Source organism: Pagrus pagrus (genome assembly GCF_965226575.1).
Source record: "Pagrus pagrus genome assembly, chromosome: 12".
NCBI lineage: Eukaryota > Metazoa > Chordata > Actinopteri > Spariformes > Sparidae > Pagrus > Pagrus pagrus.
The window spans coordinates 9433845-9457828 of NC_140196.1; the positions used below are offsets into that span (position 1 = coordinate 9433845).

The 23984-nt window shown below is 41.1% G+C and overlaps 3 protein-coding genes across 3 annotated transcripts; 2 read left to right on the forward strand and 1 right to left on the reverse strand.

Moving 5' to 3' along the window:
• Positions 1-1699: 1699 nt before the first annotated feature.
• agxtb (alanine--glyoxylate and serine--pyruvate aminotransferase b) lies at positions 1700-5402 on the forward strand. Its single transcript, XM_084369504.1, has 11 exons — positions 1700-2024; positions 2559-2751; positions 2882-2946; positions 3054-3154; positions 3248-3318; positions 3404-3488; positions 3607-3705; positions 3867-3936; positions 4588-4683; positions 4776-4904; positions 5163-5402. Exons 1-11 carry the CDS (start codon positions 1752-1754, stop codon positions 5268-5270), a joined length of 1290 nt encoding a protein of 429 aa, XP_084225630.1. The 5' UTR covers positions 1700-1751; the 3' UTR covers positions 5271-5402.
• An 868-nt stretch (positions 5403-6270) lies between these two features.
• thap4 (THAP domain containing 4) lies at positions 6271-10756 on the forward strand. Its single transcript, XM_084369512.1, has 5 exons — positions 6271-6429; positions 8066-8225; positions 8941-9050; positions 9333-9436; positions 9638-10756. Exons 1-5 carry the CDS (start codon positions 6405-6407, stop codon positions 9752-9754), a joined length of 516 nt encoding a protein of 171 aa, XP_084225638.1. The 5' UTR covers positions 6271-6404; the 3' UTR covers positions 9755-10756.
• Positions 10757-11045: 289 nt separating this feature from the next.
• On the reverse strand, positions 11046-21034 carry bokb (BCL2 family apoptosis regulator BOK b). Its single transcript, XM_084369510.1, has 5 exons — positions 20701-21034; positions 19913-20249; positions 17518-17646; positions 13362-13525; positions 11046-12168 (listed from the first exon to the last, which is right to left on the reverse strand). The coding sequence occupies exons 2-5, from the start codon at positions 20133-20135 to the stop codon at positions 12043-12045; spliced, it is 642 nt and encodes a 213-aa protein (XP_084225636.1). The 5' UTR covers positions 20136-20249; positions 20701-21034; the 3' UTR covers positions 11046-12042.
• Between the last annotated feature and the right edge of the window lie 2950 nt (positions 21035-23984).

Here is a 23984-nt window from a genome sequence, read left to right on the forward strand (position 1 = left end):
CCATTTTGGATGTTAATGTCCTCAGTACTGACACTGTTATGATGCCCTCTATGACTGATCTTGCATATAAACACTGCTGTCTCTCTCTTTGTGTCCATCCCTCCCGAGCTCCTCCTCCCACTCTGTTTGGGCAGATTTTGAAGGTACAGTCCAGTTCAAAGGCCGCTGAGAAAGAGTCCCATTTATTTACCAGTGGTGTAATTATTTACCCAGTCTGACTCAGAGAGGGGCCTGTTCGCTGTTACAAAACAGTTTCAGATATTCCACTCAATTCCTGTGAAAAGGCAGAAAAACAAACATCATCTCTCTAATTCGTGTAGCTAAATTCAGCTTTTGTTTCCTTTCTTGTCATTTATAAAATGCCACTTGAATGGAATAAATCTTTAACATAACAGTACAACGATAAAGTAAATGTTTGACACTGATGTGTTAATGGTAAGCTGTTTCCATAGACAGTGCCACAATTATAAGCCACAACAACTCTCTCTCCATTAACAATACAGCCTCTCTACTAGGGCTTGGACAGCTCTGTACACACAAATCTGGAGTGAAACAAATTCAAAATAAAAATAGAGATGTGATATTAATGTTATCCCACACAGATACTACCAAACGTGAAAACGACTTATGTGAAACATGGAGGACGTGGTTTTAATTTCACAGTCTTTTCATCGTAAGGAGCCAATCTTGTATTTTTAATTTCACCTGGAAAATTATTTTTATTAAGGCTTGGATGTACTACACTCTGCACAGATAAAATCACATTGGAGATGTATGTATGTATGTGTGAGGTGCCACCTGTCTCAGCTGAACTCATAGACAACTAAAGTTGAATCATTTTCTATTCTACTCACTTATTCTGAGGGTGAAACTGGACCGTGTGACGTTTCATTTGAAAAATATCTGAAACAGTAGTGTGTGTGTGTGTGTGTGTGTGTTTTGTTTGTGAGTGTGGGGCTGTACATGTGCCTGCCCCCCCCTTCCTCCTCTGAGGGAGCAGATTGGCTCTCTGAGAGGAGACTCCTCTTCACAAACCCAATGCTGCTGTGTGACATGTGGCGGCAGACAAAACCAACAAACCACCCACAAACTAACCTAAGCGGGTTCAAGGCTGCCAAGTTCAGGTCTTCACTTCTCTAGGCCTACACGAGTTCAAGAGTCCTTAAGGTGCTTTAAGGAGTCACAGTAATCAGTCCTGGTGGATCCAGACTGTAACAAAAGTGCCAACACTGACAGTCTTTGCACTGGAGGCACTTTCTGTAAATGTAAATAAAGATATTTTGTTTTAAATGTTTCTTTTTCACATAGATATCAGAAGTCTGGACACTGTATAGGCTGGACCATACATAATAATGCCCATGATTTGTGGTGTATATTTCCACTTAAAGGCTGATCCAAATGGGAAAAGTGTCTTGATAACCAGCTGCTCAGACTCTATTTGAGTATTTTACCAGTTTTGAAAGTTTCATAAGTTTAAAACTTGAAATACTGGTGCCATTTACAGAAGTTAACCAAAAACCTACTGTTACAAACACCTTTTAGTATGATTTACTATAATAAGTTGATATGCTACTGTGTCCGTTATTGCCCTGAAGTCAGGGGCAGGGTTGGCAATAAGGGGAGGCACACCGTCCCGTGGCCAACAGGTCAAAGACCTGTTTGTTTTAAATCTTCACTCAAACCTCACAGCCAGGCTCAGTTTCTCCGTCTCACTCGGTGCAGGCTTCTCAGGAACCAGGACAGCAGCCGTGATGCAGCGGGCTTTGTTCAGCCGGAGCGCGCAGCTCGCCCAGCAGGCAGCAGCGGCCCTCGACAGTCCGGTGGCGGGGAGGAGCGCGCCCCTGCTGCAGCGACTGGACCGCTCCATGTCCTCCGTCACCATCCCGCCGCCCGCATGCATGCTCAAGCCGCTGGAGGCTCCGCTGCGTTACCTGTTCGGACCGGGACCCTCAAACGTTCCTCCACGCGTCTTAGCCGCAGGGGGCAGGCCGATAATTGGTCACCTGCACCCGGAAATGTATGAGGTAAAGTCGGGCTGAGTTGCTTTTGTATATTTCCGTCCAATTAAGCTTCTTTCAGGTGGAAAAACACTTTCTCTTAACTTTAGTACAGTTTGGAGGCACAGGTCCATTGACAGTCAGTAAATCCTAAAATACACTCTGGTAATTTTCCTTTTGCTTAGGTAAAATTGGTAAAACAATTTTCCCACCGCTGAAAGTTTTATGGGACCAATTTCAAATTAAAAATGCTGTAACCACTGATGTTAATAATTCAATTTTCTGTTATTTTCATACTAAGAAAATATCAATATTTGTATGGGGTCACAGATCAGAACAGTTTGTGCGTAATTGCGCACAGGTCGTGTTCTACCCACCCGCTGAAATCAATATCTGACAAATGTGGCTAAAACATTACATCACAAACGTAATGTAGCCTACATACATATATTTGAATATTACTAAAGTGCTGTGCTCGCTGTCTGGATTCTGTTCAGAGTATACAAACGTAAATTCTTGGAGACGGTGCTGTGGTCATCACGCTTTCATTGTGTTTCATAGATTATGAATGACATCAAAAAAGGGATCCAGTACGCCTTTCAGACAGAGAACAACATGACTATATCTATGAGCGGCTCCGGGCACGCAGCCATGGAGTGTGCTGTGTTCAACACGGTGGAGCCCGGGGAGAGCGTGCTCGTGGCCATCAACGGAATCTGGGGAGAGCGCGTTGCAGACATCGCAGAAAGAATGGGTACGTATTTACGCACGGTTTTACGCACGCATCCACTGGGTCTCCAAAGAAGAGAAACAACTACATATAACCTGATTGTTCTTTCTTTCTTTCTTTCTTTCTTTCTTTCTTTCTTTCTCTCTCTCTTTAGGTGCCAATGTACATAGAATGGTAAAATCACCAGGAGGATATTTCAGCAATAAGGAAATTGAACAGGTAGGCACAATGTCTCTGAAACAGCCCATAACTGACTCACCCTACAAAAATAATCAGTTACAAGTCAGAGACCATGTCATTAAACTCATTTTCATATCTTTCTGTAGGCCGTAGAAAAACACAAGCCTGTCCTGTTTTTCCTCACACACGGAGAGTCCTCTGCTGGCCTCTGTCACCCAGTTGATGGAATTGGAGACATCTGCAAAAAGTGAGCCTCGATTTCCCCATAAAATGCACAGTTTCATGTGTTTACCAAATTATTTTGTCACATTTCTCACTGCTTACTGTCAAACTACCGCAGACATAACTGCCTCTTCCTGGTTGACACAGTTGCATCGCTCGGTGCAGCACCAATTTTTATGGACAAGCAAAGTAAGACACTGATGAAGGACTCAATTCTGTTCCCTCCTACCATGAGCTGATGTGTGATATAATCTCCCTGTTATTGTGTCCCCAGATATTGACATCCTGTACACTGGTTCTCAGAAGGCTCTGAACGCACCTCCCGGCACAGCACCCATCTCCTTTAACGAGAGAGCATGGTAAGGAGGGATTCTGTGGTGTGTTTCCATATGCATGATTCCAGCCCAACTGCATAAAATCTGAGGCCAACAAGTGACTAAAGCAGGCATCTCTTTGTCTCTCTGTTACCCCTCACAGCCAAAAGATGTTTAACAGGAAAACAAAACCAGTATCTTACCTGTTTGATATGACACACCTGTCCAACTACTGGGGTTGTGATGGCCAACCAGCCAGACTGTAAGTGCATTATGATTCCCTTCATACCACCTAAATCTCACTTTAACTGTGATTAACTTTTATTATTATTATTATTATTATTATTATTATTATTATTATTATTTTTAAACATCAGTGCACATCGGTGAATAAAATGTGATCATGTGTGTTCTCGGCTTTAGATACCACCACACTGGTCCAGTGTCTGGTTTCTTTGCCCTGAGAGAAAGTCTGGCAATTCTTGCTGAGAAGGTAAAGGGACATTTCACCCCTTTTTAGTTACTTTAGTGAAAGACATTCTCGGCCTTTATTTATGTCGTCTTTCCAATTATTTTTGTTAACCAAAAATGTATCAAGGTATCAAATTATATTATGGTCTGTGTACTAAGCGTTAGTTAATGTGTAATAAGTCCTTACAATATGCTGATGTTAATAAGACAGTATTATTGTTAAACCTTTACTAAGCTTTACTTTATTATGCATTTATTAGCAGTTAACGTTGCATTAATAGTTGACTTTGCAGAATACATTTGTTTATTATGCTGTCAATAACACAAATATTTTTAATCACACAAAATAATGTTAACTACAATGACACTCAGTAGAGTGCTGTGGTCATATTCACAGATACCAGATACTTTATTTCAGCACCTTCTTCAAACACTCTTAATTTTACAGCAGGGAGTTTGGCAGGGGTTCAAATTATTGTCTGTGGCATCAATTTTTTCCCCCTTTAGCTAATTACCATTTTTAGAATCGACGTCTACTTCTTTAAAATGGACATATCGCTCTGAATTAGCCTCTCATAGTGCAGTTGTTTTGTGTGAGGTATTGTTGGAGCAGCTCCCGTCTACCTTCATGTCTGATTATCACATACTTCTATTCATCTTTGTCTCCCTCTAGGGGCTGGAGGAGTCCTGGAGGAAACACAAGGAGGTGGCGGCCTACCTGTACAGAGGACTGGAGGACTTGGGCCTCAAGCTCTTCGTCCCTGAACGGGTGAGGCAGAGCCTGTAACGGACTGTTTATGTTGCACTATAACTGATACTTCATCCGTGTTGTGACCACTCATTTTGTGACGTGTCATGCAGGATTTGAGGCTTCCCTCCGTCACCACAATCGCCATCCCTGACGGCTATGACTGGAGGGAGTTGCTGACCTACATGGTGAAACACCACCAGATTGAGATGACTGGAGGCCTGGGCCCTTCCATCGGCATGGTAAGTTGCTGCTGGTAGTTCAGGCCTGTACAGTGGACAGATTAATGCCTTAACTTTGTGGTCATGAGCTAAATTATCATTCCTGTATTGAGAAATGTTTCCATGAGAAATAATAGTCACCTCATTCCCACTGTGACGAGGTGAAAAGTAATAACAGGAGCAGCGCCATCAGTTCGGTGTCTTTACAGCTGTCTGAATCATGCTGCTGAGTCACTGCAGGCTCTGATGCACTGTACTTTCCACCTCTCTTTTCATTAGGTGATGAGGATCGGATTGATGGGATACAACTGCGAGAAAACTAACGCTGACATGGCACTGCATGCCCTGGCAGACGCTCTCAAGACCTGCAAAAAGAGCAAGGCTTAAGAGACCAGAACAAACACTTCTGAAAATTGTCTGTGCTTTTGACTGCACAGACTTTATAAAACATAGGCCACAAGCCACTATTGTGTAAGAGTTTTGAAATGAAAAAGCCAATATTGTCATATGGGTCATGCTGAGCGCACTGAAAGATTTCAATAAAGTGTGCTTTATTTTATCAAACTCTTCTCCTGCTTCAATGTGCGGTAACAGCTTACCACGACTCCCTGCTCTGATTGTGCCGTCTATAAAAGTACATCTCAATGGAGCCACATTGTTGCAGAGTGACTAATAATTTAGTGCCATTTAATCATCTGATTTTATACCAGGTTGATTTATTAGTGGCATGTCCTGTGCATCACACATGTAGGATGACATAGGCTAGAGGAAGGACCCCAAAACTGCTTTAGCTTTTGAGGTTCCCCTCCTGGATGTAGAACAAATTACAACAATGTTTGTCATATTCACTAAGGTCTCCCACAAATGAAGTAAATTCTTGCAAAAAAACATTTGCCTGTCCAATCGGTTTAATCAACATATACTGTTTCACAGCTCATACATGAAGGAAGTGCCAAATAAATATGGGCCAAAAGGCTGATCTTACACCTGAGCTTATGTTATTTCATAATGAAAGCTGCGATTGATCTAAAACTTGGTGTGACAGTGGACAGGGGGGTTCCTCTGTGATAGAAAAGGGTATTTCCTGTGGTCCCATCACTGCAGACAGTATCGGTGTGTGATGTTTCGTGTGTGTATGGAGACAGTAGATGATGCAAATGTCCCTTTGCTTGCATACGAGACAAGCAAAACGCGTATACATGTGTCATCTCATTTAATTGTAAGAGGAAAATGTGGTTGTGCAAAGTTTACTGCATGTAACTACAATCTCTTATCATCTACCTACTATATTGGGAAACCATTCTGTGGAAAACTACATTTATTCAAGGTTATCTAACACATAGTGTTTTGCTGTATTAACTACATTTCCCAAGATTCCTTGCTCTTATTGGACCGGCTGTAAAACGACGTCACACTGGATCAACAACATGCAGCGCAACTATTAATTTAGTGACGTTTACCTGTTTTGCTTCCGCCAGATTTTATGCATTTCTACTCGTTTGACTGCGCTTTCATTCAATAATGGCGTGTCCTTTTAACCACACAGGTAGGATTATATTTCAGTTTGTAATTAAGAGTAAGAAATATTGAATAATGTCAACTGTTAGCTAGCTAGTTCCAATGTCACGGTGACCACAGGCTAACCAACTACCAACTCTGCGCATCAGGTTAGCTCCTTATTAAATACCTAGTAGCCCTTAACGGAATAATGTACATTATATTATGAAAGTCCAAATGTAAAATGTGTCCTTTAGTATCTCGGTGGCCCTTTTTTTTTTTTTACATCCAACTCGAGCCTACCGTTGACGGTTGAGTTTTCATTTAAGCTAGCTAGCTGCCAAAACGAAAGTAGCTAACATCAGCTGCCGTGACGGCAAACACACAGCAACGGCCGGACATGTTCAGCCGTTTGTGTGCTGAGTCCTCACGTTGCAGTCGGTGATCGATACATAAATGATGCTGTCATAATTGCGTCTTGTTTTAACGTTTAGATTTTCATAAATGCGACGTACGACAGTCACCTCCCTGTGTGTTTTCCACTGAATCGTCTTCTTCTGGTTTTTGGTTGTCTTCTTTTCGTCATTACTGCCACCTAGGGGTTGACACACGCTGCTGCTTCACAGCCACAGAGAGATGAAAAAGCACCAAACCCTCTGTCCTTGTGTGGTTTTTCAGTGAATAGTGTGTTACTTCATTGTGAGGCAGTATTTAGATATAATAATGATAATAATCTTTATTTCCATGGCTTAAAAGGCAACATAAAATGCTTTACGTAACAGTCAATGTTAATTATGCGCCACATACTGTATCTGGAACAGACTGCAGGTCTGCTCCGACTCACCTCTTTTAAATCAAAGGACCTTTCTGTTTGCCACTGCCTTTCTCTGAAGCAATTTCAAGGCTTTGAACTGCACTGTGACTTTTATTCTTTAGTCTTGTCTCTTTTAAACCTTTTCTATTTTAGCTTACTTTCCTATTTCTTAACTTGTTATAATGTTTTTGTTTCTTGATGTCTTCCTACTTGTTTTTAATGTCTTTCAATGTAATTTCTATGCCCCTGTGAAGCACTTTGAGTTGCCTTGTGACTGAATTGTGCTATACAAATAAACTTGCCTTGCCTTAATGATAAAATATAATAACTGCAAAATTTAAAGTACAATGAAACACTTAATGCGTTGAATGAGTCATGATTTTAGTGGGAATACTTGCATTTATTTTCACTGAAATAAAATCAATACAAAAGATGTAAATGTGATTTCTACCAACAGGGCATGTTCCCTTTTGTCTATTTGTTTATTCAGAGTAAAATAAAGATACACTGAAATGAAAGAAATGGCAAGATAAAGAATAAAAGGTGAAAAAAGGCGTCTCAACACCATTATATTGTAGAAACACATGTCCTGGTGCTATGACAAGTCAAAGCGTCCACTATAAAAAAAAAATTGTGTCTAATTTACAACATCTAGTACTCAGAAACTGATCTCCAGTGCCTGTAATGTCAGCTGACTTGTAAATTGTTCTGTCACATGGTATTACCCAAAATATATGTAATTATCTCTTTTTTCATATTAAATTCAAACTTACTTCAGATGTAAAGTAATACCAGTGTATTTAGTATATATGGCATATTTCGATTTCTCTGTTTTCACAATAATACAGCATAAACTGTTTGTGTGTTTAAGCATCAGTGGAGTTGAACCCAGTCCTCCTCCCTCTGGACTGGCTCCTGGGTTCCTGGGAGTCAGATGAACCCGGTGAAGGCTGTTTTCCGTCCATAAAACCGTTCCACTACACAGAGAAACTGAACTTCAGCCATGTGGGACAACCAGTCATCAACTTTATGTACGTTATTGTGAGCAATCACACTTCACCACCTCCAACCACTCCCTGCATCAATGCTGGGTGTGATTGGAGATGAACTTTGATGCACTTACAACCACACCCAGCAGTAATGTCACAGCAGGTCTCGAGTACATCACTGCAGCAAGGTGAGAAGTTAAACCACTGGAGGTCAGCAAAAGCAAGATTTTCAGGGAGTGTTGCTGTTGGAAAGCTGGTGAAAAAAAATACCTCAATGATGTTAGACAAATGAATTGAGAGGATCCTGCAGGATGGATCCTTGCTTTTACGTTTTCAAACAAGTCACATGAGCTTCTCTCCAGTGGTTGAATGAATGTGAGTTTGAGAAGAGGTAGGATTTTCTTTACTGTGAGTGTTTTGTGGTCTTTTTTATCCACTCTGTCATGAGTGCATGAGCTCACAAAAGAGGTTTTAAGTCACGTTTATGATGAATTTACATTTTGCTCAGGACACAGCAGAAACAGTGCAAGCAGAGAAATACCAGACCAGGAAACACTGAGTGTCTGGTATTAAATGTTATTATGGTAAATAGATGCATTAGTCATCCTGAGCCCTAATATAGATGCACTAGATTTGCAATGCTAAATCACTGGTGTGTGTGCGTCAGTACTAAAGTGAGAACTGCTATTGATTCCTGTCGTTTAGAAACCATGTTGACAGACTTCATCTGATTCCTCACTGTTCCTGTCTTTGACAGGTTTAATGCCTTCCACGCAGAGAGCAAGAAGCCAATGCACAGGGAGTGCGGCTTCATTCGAATGCAGCCCGGAACAAACAAAGTGGCATTCATCATCGCACAGAACTCAGGTAGTGAGGATGAGGAGAGAAAACTCTAAAATGTATGTTTGGCTTAAAAACACACCAACACACCTGAATCAGCTCGTCATCAAGCTCTGCTCAGGTGATAACAACCCATTCATTTGATTCAGGTGTGTTAGGGCAGGAAAACAGCTAAATCACGCAGGACAGGGGGCCCAGAGGAACGGGATTGAAGATAAAATAATAAAATATAGATCACTCATTTCTTACTAGTATAAATTGAAATTAAAATGTGCATGTACTGAGTTTTTTGTGTGTCTTTTTGTGCAGGTTTAGTGGAGATTGAGGAGGGAGAGCTGACAGCACAACAGCTGACCCTGCAGAGCCAGTCTGTGGCTAGAATCTCTTTTGCCCGGGAGCCACATGTTCAGCAGGTAAAACTGACTCTCTGATCAATCATCATATGCTCGTCATCAATATTAGTTACTTCGTGTATTTGCTAAAATCAATTCTGTGTAATATTACTGCTCACAAAACATCAACTCCAGCTTTTCTCCGGAACTTATTTTGATCAATAAAACAACTTCTTTGCTTCTTCTGAGCGATGACCTCGCCTGCTCTTCTCCATCTCTCAGATTTCTAGAGTGTTTCAGCTGCGACCTGATGGCAAGCTGGAGCAGACAGTTTCCATGGCAACAGACAACCAGGAGCTGATGCAGCACTTGCACATCACCTACCGTCGGTCATCTTGACCCAACGGGCTTCTTGAACAAAGAAATGCCTCGGTCAGGGACGATAAAAGTTGCTAAAAAAAAAAAAGAGCTCGATCAATAATCACAGCTGAGTCAGATCATATGAACAAATATACAGCAATATAATAATATATGAAGTGGTAGAGGAGTTATGGTGCCATATCAGAGTATCTGTGTACTAAAATAATATAACTGAGTAGTGTTTAGGCACTACAACGAGGCAAATCCGCCCAGAGTTAATGCTAGTCAAATTAAAAAGATTAAAGGGGCCCTGTGGAGTTCTCCTGTAAACAAACAAAAGTGATGTTTACGTCCTGTTGCCCACCAAAACACATTGTGTGTATCCTCGAGGTCTAAGAAATGCGTCTAGTGCGTTTCCTTACTCGGGACATTTTAAACCCTGCGTTATTTATGTCCATGTCTACTAGCTTGCTAGTTTTCTTCTTCCCTGCCTTCTCTGCCACACTGCTGCAAAACTTGGCACATTACCACCACATGCACTGTAGAGCAGTCGAATAGTGTGAGATATCAGCAGCAATGTGTACCAAACAAGATAACAAAAGGGAACACATCCATAGAAAAATGGCTACAAAGTGCTTCAAGAGGGCAAAAACTCCACAGGGAACCTTTAATCTAACAACGTTAAGACTTCATATTGCACTTTTATTAAGCTGTTGCATTTAATGGCCTCCGTTAAGCATGGGTGCTTCCATTATCTTGATAGTTATTGTCCAGTTATTTAATCTTCTAGCTGTAAAGCTTATAAAGCACTGATAAATTATTGTTAAGCACCGTCTTCTTATCTTTACCTGTACTTGCACTATCATAAGATTGAACGCTAAAGTAGCTGCTTTCCTTTTGGATTAAATACACTGAATTTTGAGTGCATTTTGTGTGTAAAACTTGTTGTGTAAGTTGTTCTTACACTGGGCCAATAAACGGGACCCCTTGAGACTGTAAACCTATTCTGGTAGTGAAATAAAATTATGACCCTGAAAATAAGCACGTCTCCTTTTTAAGAAAGTTATTTCACCTGTTCTTTGTATTGATATCTTGTTTCTTAGCCTCTTGTTCCACCTTTAAATGTTTTATGTGGTCTAGCAGGCTTTCCTCAAACTCAAAATGGACCCATTAAACCAGAGTGAAGCAGTTTTATTGCCATTTTTGTTTGAGTTACTTTAAGTTCACTGCTTTTAAACTGTCAAGATCGTCTCATAATAAAGCTGCCTGTGTACCAGATCAGTGGGATAAAGTATCATAAAATAATCAACATAATAACCAAGTACATGGGTGAAGATTTTGTCAAGTTTATTATGGATATTTAAAAAAAAATGTTCATACACACATTTATAAATTAACACTGTGAAAGTGACAACCATCAAGCATACCACACAATCATCCTTAAGAGCCGTGGTCGTGGCGGCCTTTATACTGCAGTGGCTTCAATCTAAATAAAAAAATAAAATCATAAACTATTTACAGATTAAAAAGGAATCGGTACCTACAAAACCTGGATGCAGTACGTATCGTTCCTCTGTCCTTAAGGTCTTTGGCCAAAAATGGGCAAAATTAGACCCAACATTTCTCGGTCAGTGGTGTTTAAATTGCAGCAATAAAGTTAAGTAGGTCACAACATTTTTTGGTAAGAGACACTTTTGTGCTTTGGTTAAGTACAATAGTGTGAATTTAACCCATATAGTTGATACCAATTGATATCACTCTTAGCTGTGAAGAGAGACACTGTTGCTTCATCGCCTGATATCTTTTCAGACTCAGAAAACTAACAGGATCCAGCCAGCTGAGCATCAACTGTCATTACACACCTTCATTACTCCTTCAGGGACATTTTTCTGAGACAAACATCACATGAAAGCATCAGACAGTTTATCTCAGGAGCGCAAACAGCCTCCTATTGCTCACATTCACTGTCATACATTGCAGTTACAACACTGGAGAAGCACTGGTTGGTGTAAGCAGTATGAAAATGTGTAGAAGAGGTGGAATGACACAAACTTGTTCCACTGTAATTTATGCTGTTAAATATCACCGTGACTACTCTTTGACTGAAGGGTAATCACTTACAGACTTATCTGACAACACAACATGATGCTGATGAAACATTTGCCGATGGCCATTCAGCAACAGACTGATATCTGCTGACAGGCTCAGTCTCCATCGAGCACAGCGACCACCTCCACTCCATCGTTTATTGACAAGTCTGAGATTTCAATCTCATGTATCCAACAATGATGACGATGATGACGACAGCGACTCCTGTGTGCGGCCGTTCACGGTTCCTTCATGATGTAGACGTACACTGTAGTGAGGAAGTACTTCAGAGACTCGATGGAAGAGGACAGCCAGCTGTGTTCAGGCGTGAGATCCTTCTTCACCACACATTTTGAGATCTCCACCTGATAAGAGGACATTTGAATTAAAAAAATTAGACTACAATGAAACATCAAGTATTAATTCTAATAAATTTTTAGCCTAATACATTCCAAATGTTAGTTTTCAGGAAATTCAGGAAAAACTGCAGCACTCCAGTGGTTAAAACATGACGAGCCTTTACAGTCATGCCTTCTCCCATCGAAAAAACTGAATAAATCTGAGGGAGGGAGGTCAGCGGGCCACGATGAATTTACTGTTACGTCACACCACAAAAGAGACAAGAATTAGCTAGCTAGCATGCCGTTTCCTAACTGTATGTTTGTCTGGTGTTGTGCTTGTGTTGTCTCACGATTGGTTTGTAAAACAAACAACCAGCAGCAGAGCTGATGCAGCGGATTGTCTGCTGTATTTTCCCCAGTAAACACACTGACCGCTTCGGCTGTCTCAGCTGCAGCGTCTTAGAGTGGGAAAGCAGGGCAGCCCTGCAGACAGCCCGCCCTGCAGACAGCCAGCCTGTCTGCCCAGAGACACTCTTGAGGCATATTTTGGCTTTAAAAATAATTTCATGTTTTGATCATTTTTGTGAAATGTACGTCATACTGTATGCTCTGATGTTATGAGCCTTCTACTTCACCGAATGTATCATTTCCCTTCATTTTAACCAGTGGGGTGCCGCATTTTCACTTTGCTTTGAGAAAACAAACACTTCAAATATGTCAGACTGGCATTTTTAAAATAAATCTTATTTGAATCGAGCAAAACAAATGGTTAATAAAAATGCTTTTTTTTTTTTCGCTGTCTTTTACCCATGAGACGACCACAGAAACAAATATGACCAATCTTTGCCTTAGATCAGCTAACAGGAAGCTACAGAATGTTCAGAAGAGCTTTGTGAGCGAGCCACCATCAGATTTTATGTAACTACTCTAACTCGGACTCAGAGCTTATGAAAGCAAACCCAGCTCCGATCCATAAACAAGATAACAAGATAAATTAGTCATCTAGCTTCAGCAAAAGCACGTAGAACACAGAAATGTTGCCAGTGTTTTTCCCTCTTGCCGTCTCAAATGTCAAATAGTTTAAATGTCATGTTTCCCCCAAAATGTCACAGGGACACTAATCCTACAGCGGCATTTATCATATAGAAATCAAAAGGGAAAATATGCTTTAAACATTATCACAAACACCTTCTAAACGTCTAAGAGCAGTCTCTTACCCATCCTCCTCGTCTCTTCAGCCAGGGGACGAGAAACTTGCGGACGAACTGGCCCAGACTGTCCACTATGATGTGAATGGTGGTCGGATGGCCTTGTCTGACACAATCCACTGCCAGGGCTCCGGCTACTGCATACATGGCTACCACCTTACCCCACGTTATACCTACAGCCAGAAAAACAGACATTTCATGTCTTTATTAAGGTCTATAGAAAGATGTGCAAGCCCTTATGCTCATCATTAATGTGTTGCTAAAGCCAACAAAATATTGCTGTTAAACACACAGTAACTTCTGCCACTAGGGGTCTCAATCAAAACAATGAAACAAAAGATGAATTTTGATGATGCCATGTAATGAGGGATCATAAAAGGCATTTCCTTCATTGTTAAACAACCACCATTGCCAGTGAAGCTTTATTCACGTTACGTTTAGTCACGTTTGCTAACTTCGTCACTCTCTGACATATTATCTGATGTTTCCCAGGAAGTCAGAGTGAAAGGCAACCAAACAAGATGCACTGTGGTTCCAGAAGATTTTTCGTATTCTTGTATGATTGCAAAGTGAATATCCTAAAAGATTCAACAAGACGTCTGAAGACGGCGTCAAACTTGTTGCAGCTCCATCTGACTTTAAGACCTGTACATACGAACAGGAATTTGTGACATCACTACTAGTTTAGAGCCAATCATGGTCCAGTATACAACTTACACAAATATGTTGCTAAATCTTGAAACCTCCAGAGCACGCACACGGAGAATAGACTGTTCAGTGAAGTAGGCGACATCAACTGTTAAACTGTTTAACTTTGGAAGCGAACAATAGGGATGGACCAATTAACAGACTGGCCTATTATCTGATCCGATCCCTCTGTTACTATTAACCACTCTGGTCTCACCCATGTCCCGCCCACAACATTATCTGATTGGTTACACATTAGGAGTAATAGCCCATCAAAATGTAATATTCTGAATCTGCAAAGTGACGGTGAAATGTGGTGGAGTTAAATGTTGTGGCGTTTCACTTTGACTGTAAATGTACGTATATCGGTTCCAAACATGGGTTATCAGCCTCCTTGATTACTAAGGATCAGCATCTGCCGCCCCCCAAAAAACAGCAATCAGTTTATCTCTAATTTGCATATTCATTGATATAAGTTTTATCAATGAAGGAGAAGAAGAAGATGTTTAAGTTTAAGAAAAATCATATTAGATACAAATAAATCAAAGCTGAGAATTTAATAAGTCTGCAGCGGATCAGCAGCTTCACCAACTCAAGCCGATGTTGATTTTGTCTTGCAGTCACAGAGCACTTGTTTGATAAGTGAGAAGCAAAAATCACACTTTATTCTGAAAAACCTATTCCTCAAGCCTCCACGGTGGCAGAATTTCCTGTCTGGAATCGATAAACTGCCACATCTATCCCAGCATAAACACTCCTTTCCTGTCCTTGTGACACTAACACCAATCTCCTCGATGGTTTCTCCCCTTCCTCAAAGCCTGTTACATATTCTGTGACCTGACGCGACGCATGTGGGGCAGTCGGTGGACCTTGCACTGAAATAAACTGTAAATACAAGGTTTAAGTCAACAAACCGGTGCATTTGTGTTAATGCAGCTGATAACACGTCTTACAGCGCCGGCTGTAAATCAAAGAGGGTGAGACTGTGTTGCCTTTGCTGCGAGGTGGGTGAACGATGACGCAGTTTTTTGCTGTGCGTCAACAGGCTCTGAAAAAGATTTCGTCTCCACCACAAGAGTCATAAAGATGAAAAAATCTGTCCTCGTTTCTAGCTAAACAATCCGCTCTGATAATTAAGGGCATCCGGCCATTTCTAGGTACAGTTTCCAGGGCAGCGGGGATTGTTATAACGACCGCCAGTGATGGAGTGCAGGGCCTAATGGCATTAGCCTCCTTAGACCGGCTTGCACTTTCATGACTGTTTCTCAGAGCTGACCCACAGCGTCTGACTGAGGCTATAAGGAGCTAGAGTTCTGGGCAAGCTTAAATGAGATAACCGTCCACGGAAGCTGTCAGAGTACGTCACGTCTCACTCCCTACAGAGAAGCAGGCCAAGAATAGATGTAAGATTGTCAGGGATAAAGCTGGAGGAGAGGAGGGCGGAAAGAGAAAGAACAGGAGTGGGAGGCAGGCAAAGATAGATAGGACAGACAAGCCATGTTGATTTTACTGAGGGAGACCACAGTACAGATGGCCACTTCCAAAAAAAGTATACATAACATTCCTTTGTGGGCTCTAGATTCATGTAAAGCACTTGAAGACATAATTAGGAATGACAAAAAGCCAAGCAGGAAAAACAAACTTAGATGCTCTTTTCTATTTATATCCAGGTTTTAACCCGTCCCAGAAGGCTAGGGCAGCCCGGGTTCACCGCTTTGTTATTCTACAGGAGGAATCCCACGCTGTTTCCAGAAACTGCATCCCCGTGACGTCAAAAAAAGCACAAGTTTTTTCCAGAGCACAGGCATGAAAATTATATTCAGTCAGTCCGTGTTTGATCCGTCCTGGGAATGTGCCAGTTTGCAGTGGTGCATCACACCGCGGTCAGACCATCTAATCTTCCCCCGGAGGCTCACACAAAGGACATAAAGTTGGCCTTTTTATTTGGATGCTTCAAAATGTCAGCGCCGCTTTGGAAAGTGTACAAAGCACATCTGTTGTCAAGACAACGTAGGACAAGGCCGATCGCCAGCACAAACAAGAACAGACTAAAAAGGGTCTTAGCACTTGTCAGGTCAGGTCGTGACCAAGCTGGACTGACAAAACCAAAGTCTTCTCTCAAGACCAAGACTGAATAAACACTTAACCAGAAACCATTTTATGCTCATTCTGTTCTGTTATTCACTCAGGACAGGCCATCAGTTTTAAATGTGACATGAACATGATATCACGTTGCTATTCTGAAGTATGGTGAAGTAACTGTATCACTACTACTAACCCTGATATCAGACCAATATTACAGCCATAAGTCATAAATACAAACCACCTAGTGTGTTGCATTTTCCATGATGTTTGTTTTTTTATAAAGCATTATTAGGACTGAGCCGACATGACATTTCAGGTGGACTTTGGACCTGGTGGTGACCCAAGATTAAAAAAACGAAGGGATCGTAATTCAATCGATCCAATAGGTGCCGAGATATTTCACTCAAAAATCACAAATGTCAACCTCATGGTGCAGCTAGAGCAGCCGGATCGTCATCAAAGTCAATCGGATCCATCTTCTGGAAACCATCAATGTGTCCAAATGTCCAAATGTAATGGCAATCCATCAGTCTGAACCAAAGTGGAGGACTGACTGAACAACAGATGGACATCACTGTCCCAGTCTGCAAAAACTATTTCCTAAAAAATCCTTGGTCCTTGGTCACAGCACAGGACCACAAGGAGACAACATGCAACGATTAAGTCCAGACACCTAGAAGAAGACATTAACACTGATTCGTTATCAAGAGTGGCAGTCATGTATTTGAATAGCACAATATCTACATCAGTGTTTATGTTCTTATTAATTAAACTGGCAAAGGACAAGTTCTTCAATATGCTTTCACGCCTCCATTATAGATTTCATGGATGAATAAACCAACATTTCGTCGTGTTTCGCTGGTGGTTGCTACACTGAGAAAAGAGAAAACAGTCCAGTTGTCATTGCGACAGAGGTGCCAACAATAATGCCACTCAGAAACTCTGGTGTGTTTGCCATACGATGCCGAGATTCAAGACTAAAAGTAAGGTATAATAATCTCCTTTAATCCACCGTTTGATCCAAACCTCCAAGCTACCAACCGATCCGTGCCATCTGATTAGGAAACACCATTATGTCTAAACTTAGTGACTCCAGATAACTGTAGGAGCAATTATGTGTTAGATGAAGTCTCACTCCACCTACGTATGATTCACACCCTCTCACTCTCTCTGAAAGGCACGTCCGAGCCAAAAGAGCCTGATGGAAACTACAGAGGCACACCTGTTTAATCACAGTCACTGCCTTCATCAGGAGCCTGAGACACCGAGGAAGTGTAAATCACTTCCTGTGCTGGCAGAGGACTACATGTTTGGTTTCTCCCTCGGATAACATACATTATCATCATCATCATCATCATCATCATCATCATCTACGTCAGCAGCAGCCGTGTACCTGTTGAGAAGATCTCTGTTGCCACCCCGATGAAGGCATCTGAAACCATGCTCTCCATGGCAACAGAAATGTTGAGCTGCCGCGCCACGTTCCTGTACAAGCTGGGCTGTATACTCTCCAGTTCATCGCCTACGTAACAGACCAAAAAAAGAGAGAGAAGCATCAGAAGTCTGCTCGAGGTATCACAGTTAACCTGAATGAAAGAGACAGAAACAAAAACACGGATCATACAAACTATCGTATCGTTCAACTATTCAACTGATGCAGAGTATTTATTCTGTTGTCAGGATGTTAAAGTACATCATGTACTTCTCTGCTGGCATCTCTTAAAAAGACGCCGGGCACTTAAGCTCCCGTCTTCACGCCCCTCATGCTCATCATAGCATAAAATATACAATATTCAGTCCATTTAAAAGAGTCAAGCCTGGAGAGTTACTCAGTCGAGTTTCTTAGGTTCAAGCTCTGTTGACTCATCTCCGTCGTCAGCTCTCCTTTTATCTAACGTAGATTTGAAAGCAGCAACTCTTTGGTTTTTAGGCCCGAGAGCAGCGATCATATCACACCAGTCAGCTCTCAGTGACTTCCTGCTTAAGCCACATTACATATTGAGAAGTTACCGATTGCTTTGAAGGCAATCAATCTATCGATCTGTGTTGGGCCGCAGAGCGTTTCAATTCCAGTAAACAGAACTTAAAGCAACATTATGTAACTTTTTTATCTCAAAATAACAGCTACAAAATCGTGTTGATGGTGCAGTGTCTTGTAATAGGGTGAATGGTGTCTCTGTCTCAGCCTATCACTGTTCTGCACTATGTAACGTCAATGAGAGGGTAGGATCACAGCGTTACACACATGTTTACTTCAACGTACAAGTTTTCAACACATATTACTGTTATGATGTAATGAGTTTGTTTGTAGTCTGCACCTACGTCTGACAAATTGTTACGGACCTGCAAATTCTACATAATGTTAAGTTTTTAATTTTGAAGCCTTGAAAAGAAGATTTATGTTTCATCTTAACCTGCTCTTGGAAACAGACACAATAAACTTTCGTTTGAGAGTCTGTTGTTTTTGGCTCTCACTAACAATTATAATCAATTAAAGTCTGATTGGTTGATTGGTTTGTTGGTTTGTCAGCAGGGTTACAAAAAAACAACTGAACACATTTCCACGGGACTTGGATGCGAGATGGGTCTCGGCCCAGAATAGATCTGTTAACTTTTGGTGTGGATCCGGATGAAAGAATTGTTTTCTCACTCTCTTTAAAAGATGCTACTTGTAAGAAAAGTTGATTTTTGAGTCTCATTCCGAACTCATCAAATAATGACGCTTTGGGATTGTCGGACAGGTCAGTCACCATCCCAGAGCGTCATTACTTGACAAGTTGGGAGTAAGAGTGAGATAGGACAAGCTCAAGTTTGTTTAAGCAGCTAACGAGTGATACAGGGCTATCAAGTTTGATACTGGATTACGCTTGACTGATTAAATCTGAGGTATGCGCTCTACTGAGTGTCATTCTAGTCCACATAGGGGGCTCTCTTTTAATTTCCATCAGTTTGTTAGTTTCTAGCTTATCTCAAATCTGTGTCAACATATTTCTGCTGGCATCTGATGAAAAGTTAAGCCGTGATTAGTTTCTGGCACAAATTTGGATCCAGCTGAGGAATTTTCCAGGATTTCATATTATACGAGATGGTGACAGTATCAATAAATGCCACGCCATATTTTCTCATGAACTGCTGCCTTTACAAACATGACAAACATCTGGCTCATTTATTCCACCACTGTCCATCACTTGGTGTATTTTGAGACCCAAACGGAAAATACTGAGCATCCACAGCAGACTAAAAATGTCCTTTCTATCTTTGTCTGTCTAGTAAAAAATGAAGTTGAGGTTTAAGACACAGACAACAGCAACGTCCTCTGTGGTCTCTCTACTGTCGACACAAGCTGCAAAAAGATAATTTTACTTCCTTTTTATCTCATTGTTTTAATTTCTTGTTCTCATAAACCCCCTTTTAGCATCTGACATGACTATTATGCTACTTGCATCAGACAGCTGTTTCATCTTTCCCTATCAAATGAAATAAATAATAAAGTTTGAGACTCTGCAGCCTTTGTGGGGGCCTGCACTCTCACAAGACATTTCTAGTTTAAAGAATTATGTTTTAATCATGTTTATGTCGACCTTTATGTTAAGTATTAGGACCGAAATGGTACAGAAACTGTAATGTGGCCACTTCAGCTTGCTCGAGCTATCCTCCGCTGAATTCACAAGGTTCAAAGTACACAAGGAAATAACGATCATGCCCTTGAATGTGTGCATATGTTGCTAGAAGATGTGATTTTTGTGAAAGCCCCTCATTTAACTGATGTTTGTTCAGGTTTCTCTTACCAAGACAGAGAAGAACCATAGAGACCTCGGTGAGCGCTGCGTTTGAGGGAGAGAGGTTGAGTTCAGCTTTGGACCATCCCAGTCCAGTCTGGTTGAGCCTGGACAGTATGTAGTCCCTGCACAAGGCTTTGGACTGGGACACCAGCTCCTTCTCAGACAACGAGCGGTCAAACACATCCAGGACCTCTGCAGCGAACACAGAGGACCGCCGCAGGACCTCCATGTCCTCCTGCAGGGGATCTGGGTCAGAGAGCTGTCTGACCTCTTGGGATCAGCGAAGTCTCGGTGTGTCCTCTCTTTATCCCAGAGGAGCCAAGTTTAACACCGAGGACAAAATCTGCAGGGAGAGAAAAGCCTTAGTTAGAGGCAGCTTGAGCAAAATGGTCAGCATTTATCTTGAAAGGTGCTTGAGCAGCTTCAGTGATTAAATCAACAACCATTCCTGCTGTCTATACATACTTTGGGTATATAAAAGACACCCAGAGTCTAAAACTGAGCAGGAACTTACATAAGAATATGATGGAGGCGTTATTGTTGTGAGTCACATGGTGGGATAGTCAAGATATTGCTACACTTCTTGGATTATGCAACAGCAAGCTGATACCACAAGATGACAATGGGAATATATATTTTTTGTTTTTGCTGCTAGGACACAAACAGTCTTATCGTGATTTCAGATTAAAAAATGCATGAAGCATCCGTTTGTCAGTGCAGCATGAAGTCGCCTGATAAAGAGTAGAGTATTATACAGATTAAATAAAGATCTGGGCTGAAAGAGCCACGCTTACCTTCAACGGCGTGTCCACATTGAGATGTCCTCTCCAATCAATTAATTAATTAATTAATCAAGGAACCTGTCAGTGTGTTTGAGGTGTTTCACAGCCGGAAAAATTAAAAATAAAAGTCTCTCCTCTCAAAGGAAGCGTTTCCAGACCATAAAGAAAACCCACTAAAGGCGAAGATTTGTCTCATGTCTCATGTCCAGGAGAGATCATGGTGTGCTGCTCGGTCCACTTGTTTCCCCGCGAATCACCGACTGAGGCGCGGGACGCAGCTGGAGGACGCCTACCTGTTGTTCCACCTTCCCGTGGACGCGTTGGTTTCACAGTGAGGGGAAGCCCGGAGGAGGAGTTAGACGCCTGCCTACCAAGAAAAAAACCTCTCGACGGCAGGCAGAGGGAGACAAATCAACCGCAGCTGCATGTCCATTCACAAATCTGGGCAGATTAGTCCTCACCAGACGTTTTCTTCCACTAAAACTTGACTTTAAAGTGTGTGGTGGTGATGTAGCCCAATCTGACATGTGACTGATTAAATTGGGGTTTCCCAGTACAGGTGTAGCCAACAAGGGTGTCACTCCACAGCTGATCTCCTACGAAGGTTTATGTAAGTGTTCCCTGCTGGGGCAAAAGGTGACACACCTTTAATCCCGTTCAGAGCAGGTAAATATAGGTGAGGTGTCCTACTCTGCTCTACAGCTCAGAGATGAGGTGATGCTGTATGATATTTAAATGTTAACTTTTTAAAAGCAGGCCTATATCAAGATACAGTGAAGTCAGAGCCAAAGCTTGTTTTTAAACAAAGAAAACAGGCCAGTCAGAGGTTAACAGGGGAGGACTTAGCCTGTCTGAGGCGCAGGGGCAACACAAAGACAAGAGGGCACCAAGTGCATCCAGTGGGGCACCAAGCAAGCAGGAAGTTTCTAATCCGTACTTAGATAACTTCTACGTTGTCACGAGTAACATTACGCAATGGTTTCTGACCGCGGTGAAGTTAGTTTTAGGTTGGATATTGGACAGACATTCACTCCGGAGACACCCAGCGGTGTCTCTTTCTCAGTTTCACCCAGTGTTGGCAGCAGGAGGACGGTTAGCTGCCTCCCAGAGCCTCGTGCTGCGCTGGAGGCTGATTTAGGGACCATCAATAAATGACCCTATTGTTTGTTTGATTTACACAAAAACAGTGTTTTATTCATTCTGACTTGATGATATTAGTGAAAATTGTGATTTAAAAAACTTATAGTAAACTGATTTTATGTAGCACACTTATTTTGATTGCTAATGTGCTATGTATTTATTTAGCAAAAATGTTTTTATAAGGCTTTTTTTTTCAATAGCTTCCATGTCATGTGACCCAGTGACTCCAAACCAATGCTGAATTGTATTAGTGAATGGGACAAATAAGACACACAGACCCTTGTAAGCCTGCATAAGCTGCTTATTAATAAGACTATATAAGTGTTGATAATGGCATAATAAATACGTTTGTTGTTAGATTATAATACATTTATTAGCCCTCACAAGAAACGTGTTAAAAGTTTATAGACCAATTAAGAAAGTTATTAAAAGCCTATATTTGCTCACACATAAGATAAGAAAAAATCAGATGATTAAATGTGTCAGAAAACACAAAAAACAATAAAAATGTATATAACATAATTTGGAAAAATTGTGCCCAATGTCAGCAAAAAACAAAATAACAAAAAAAATCAATAGACAATGATCCAATAAAAATATAGGAAAATATTTAAAAAATTAATACAAGGAAAAAGGAAAAAAAATGTACAAGAAAACTTTAGACTTCATGAATTAAACTTGATGACAGTTTTCTTTTAAACAGAGACTACACAGATGCAGATGGCAGAAGATGGGTGAGGACTAAATGTAGGTAACAAATCAGTCTTGTCTGCTGAGCTCTTTTGTTGTAGTTAACTGTTTGGCCTGTAAGTGTCGCTGTTACGCACTTGAGATCATTTTGAACTTTTCTGAGTTGGTGTGACATTTTTCTCAAAACCAGGCACAGACTCAGCCCAACAGCACTAAATAAACACAACACGGTGACATTTGGAAGTGGTGCAGATAATAGTTTGATTTATTATGGAGTGATTTATAATCAAAATCAAATTACAAAAAACGTTTTAATGCTGTTATGCTATAAAGAACATTTCATTTTATTATGACCTTTAGCAGTTTGTCCACAAGCTTGTCTGGGAAAGAAACTCACCAGTGTTTTATTTTTGTTATTATTGTTGTTTTTGTTGTTGTTGTTGAAAATAAAGTAAAAACAAAGATGTTTGTGTTCACTGTGAATAAAATCAATGAGGTTAAACCCAGAATCTCTTTATTGGATATTTAAGTTGGATCTTAAAGGCCGATTAGCTGTTGATATTCCTCCATAAAATTGAACTGCTATAATTAATCATTAAATGTAAAGTGTCTGATTGAATGAATGAAACTCAAAACAGTCGTGTTACTACGAGACAAAAACAGGCCCCTGTTTGTTTTTTCCTCTCGGAGACGTTTCAGTCATTAGCATGTTAGAGGGTGAGTTTCAAAGGAAAGTGTGGCTGGAGGAGAAAACCTCGCCCCCTTTTGAGTCAGCGTTCATTTGTTCAAATGAGAAACCTGAACTGTTAAACAGGATCACAGCTGACCCTGTTTCATGGCTGTCAGATCCAGAGTGTATAACAGTTGTCAGTAAAGGTTGGATTACAGTTATTGTCGTGTTTTTGACCCGATAGCTTGTCAAGAAATGGATGTTACACAGCGAGCAAACGCAGTCTTTATCTGATAAGACACCACTTGGAATCTTGTTTTGTCTCGGAGTGATACTCCAGATACGTCAGTGTCAGCAAGAATGCAAAAGATGAATTCATGATCTTTGGTGATATTTTATTTGGCCACCTTAAGTTTCACAAACTCCTCACAGGGAGAAAAGCTCGTCTACATTCCTGCACATCCATTCATTCTGTCTCATCCCGAGGAATCTCTCCTGTCTCTTTCTTTCCAATTGGCTAATTGGGGACGACCGGTGTGTCTCGAGGCTGCTGTCCCCTCTCTGGTTGTGCAGACAGTCCACAGACAATGTTATGCTGTTCAGTTTTTTTTGTTACTTATGGGATAAATCATGCTACTGAGCCTAACCTAAGATGAAGTCGATGTTAAACTGTCACAAGACTAAGTTAGAACAGGGAGCATGTTGTAGTGTGCAGTAATGTGGCAGCTATGAAAAACAGCTGACTGTGCGGTCGGAGACAATGACACCAAGTCGCACATTCGCAAACATGTCAGTG

What these genes read in the sequence shown, in the direction of transcription:
- agxtb (XM_084369504.1), top strand. Translation starts at nt 1,752, where the DNA reads ATGCAGCGGGCTTTGTTCAGCCGGAGCGCGCAGCTCGCCCAGCAGGCA. An exon ending in GATGGCCAACCAGCCAGACT is followed by an intron (nt 3,706 to 3,866) that starts GTAAGTGCATTA and finishes TCTCGGCTTTAG; the next exon opens with ATACCACCACACTGGTCCAG. An exon ending in AGCTCTTCGTCCCTGAACGG is followed by an intron (nt 4,684 to 4,775) that starts GTGAGGCAGAGC and finishes CGTGTCATGCAG; the next exon opens with GATTTGAGGCTTCCCTCCGT.
- thap4 (XM_084369512.1), top strand. Translation starts at nt 6,405, where the DNA reads ATGGCGTGTCCTTTTAACCACACAG. An exon ending in GTGTCCTTTTAACCACACAG is followed by an intron (nt 6,430 to 8,065) that starts GTAGGATTATAT and finishes TGTGTGTTTAAG; the next exon opens with CATCAGTGGAGTTGAACCCA. An exon ending in CAACCAGTCATCAACTTTAT is followed by an intron (nt 8,226 to 8,940) that starts GTACGTTATTGT and finishes TGTCTTTGACAG; the next exon opens with GTTTAATGCCTTCCACGCAG.
- bokb (XM_084369510.1), bottom strand. Translation starts at nt 20,135, where the DNA reads ATGGAGGTCCTGCGGCGGTCCTCTGTGTTCGCTGCAGAGGTCCTGGAT. An exon ending in AACAGAGATCTTCTCAACAG is followed by an intron (nt 13,526 to 17,517) that starts GTACACGGCTGC and finishes TTCTGGCTGTAG; the next exon opens with GTATAACGTGGGGTAAGGTG. An exon ending in TGAAGAGACGAGGAGGATGG is followed by an intron (nt 12,169 to 13,361) that starts GTAAGAGACTGC and finishes TCCTCTTATCAG; the next exon opens with GTGGAGATCTCAAAATGTGT.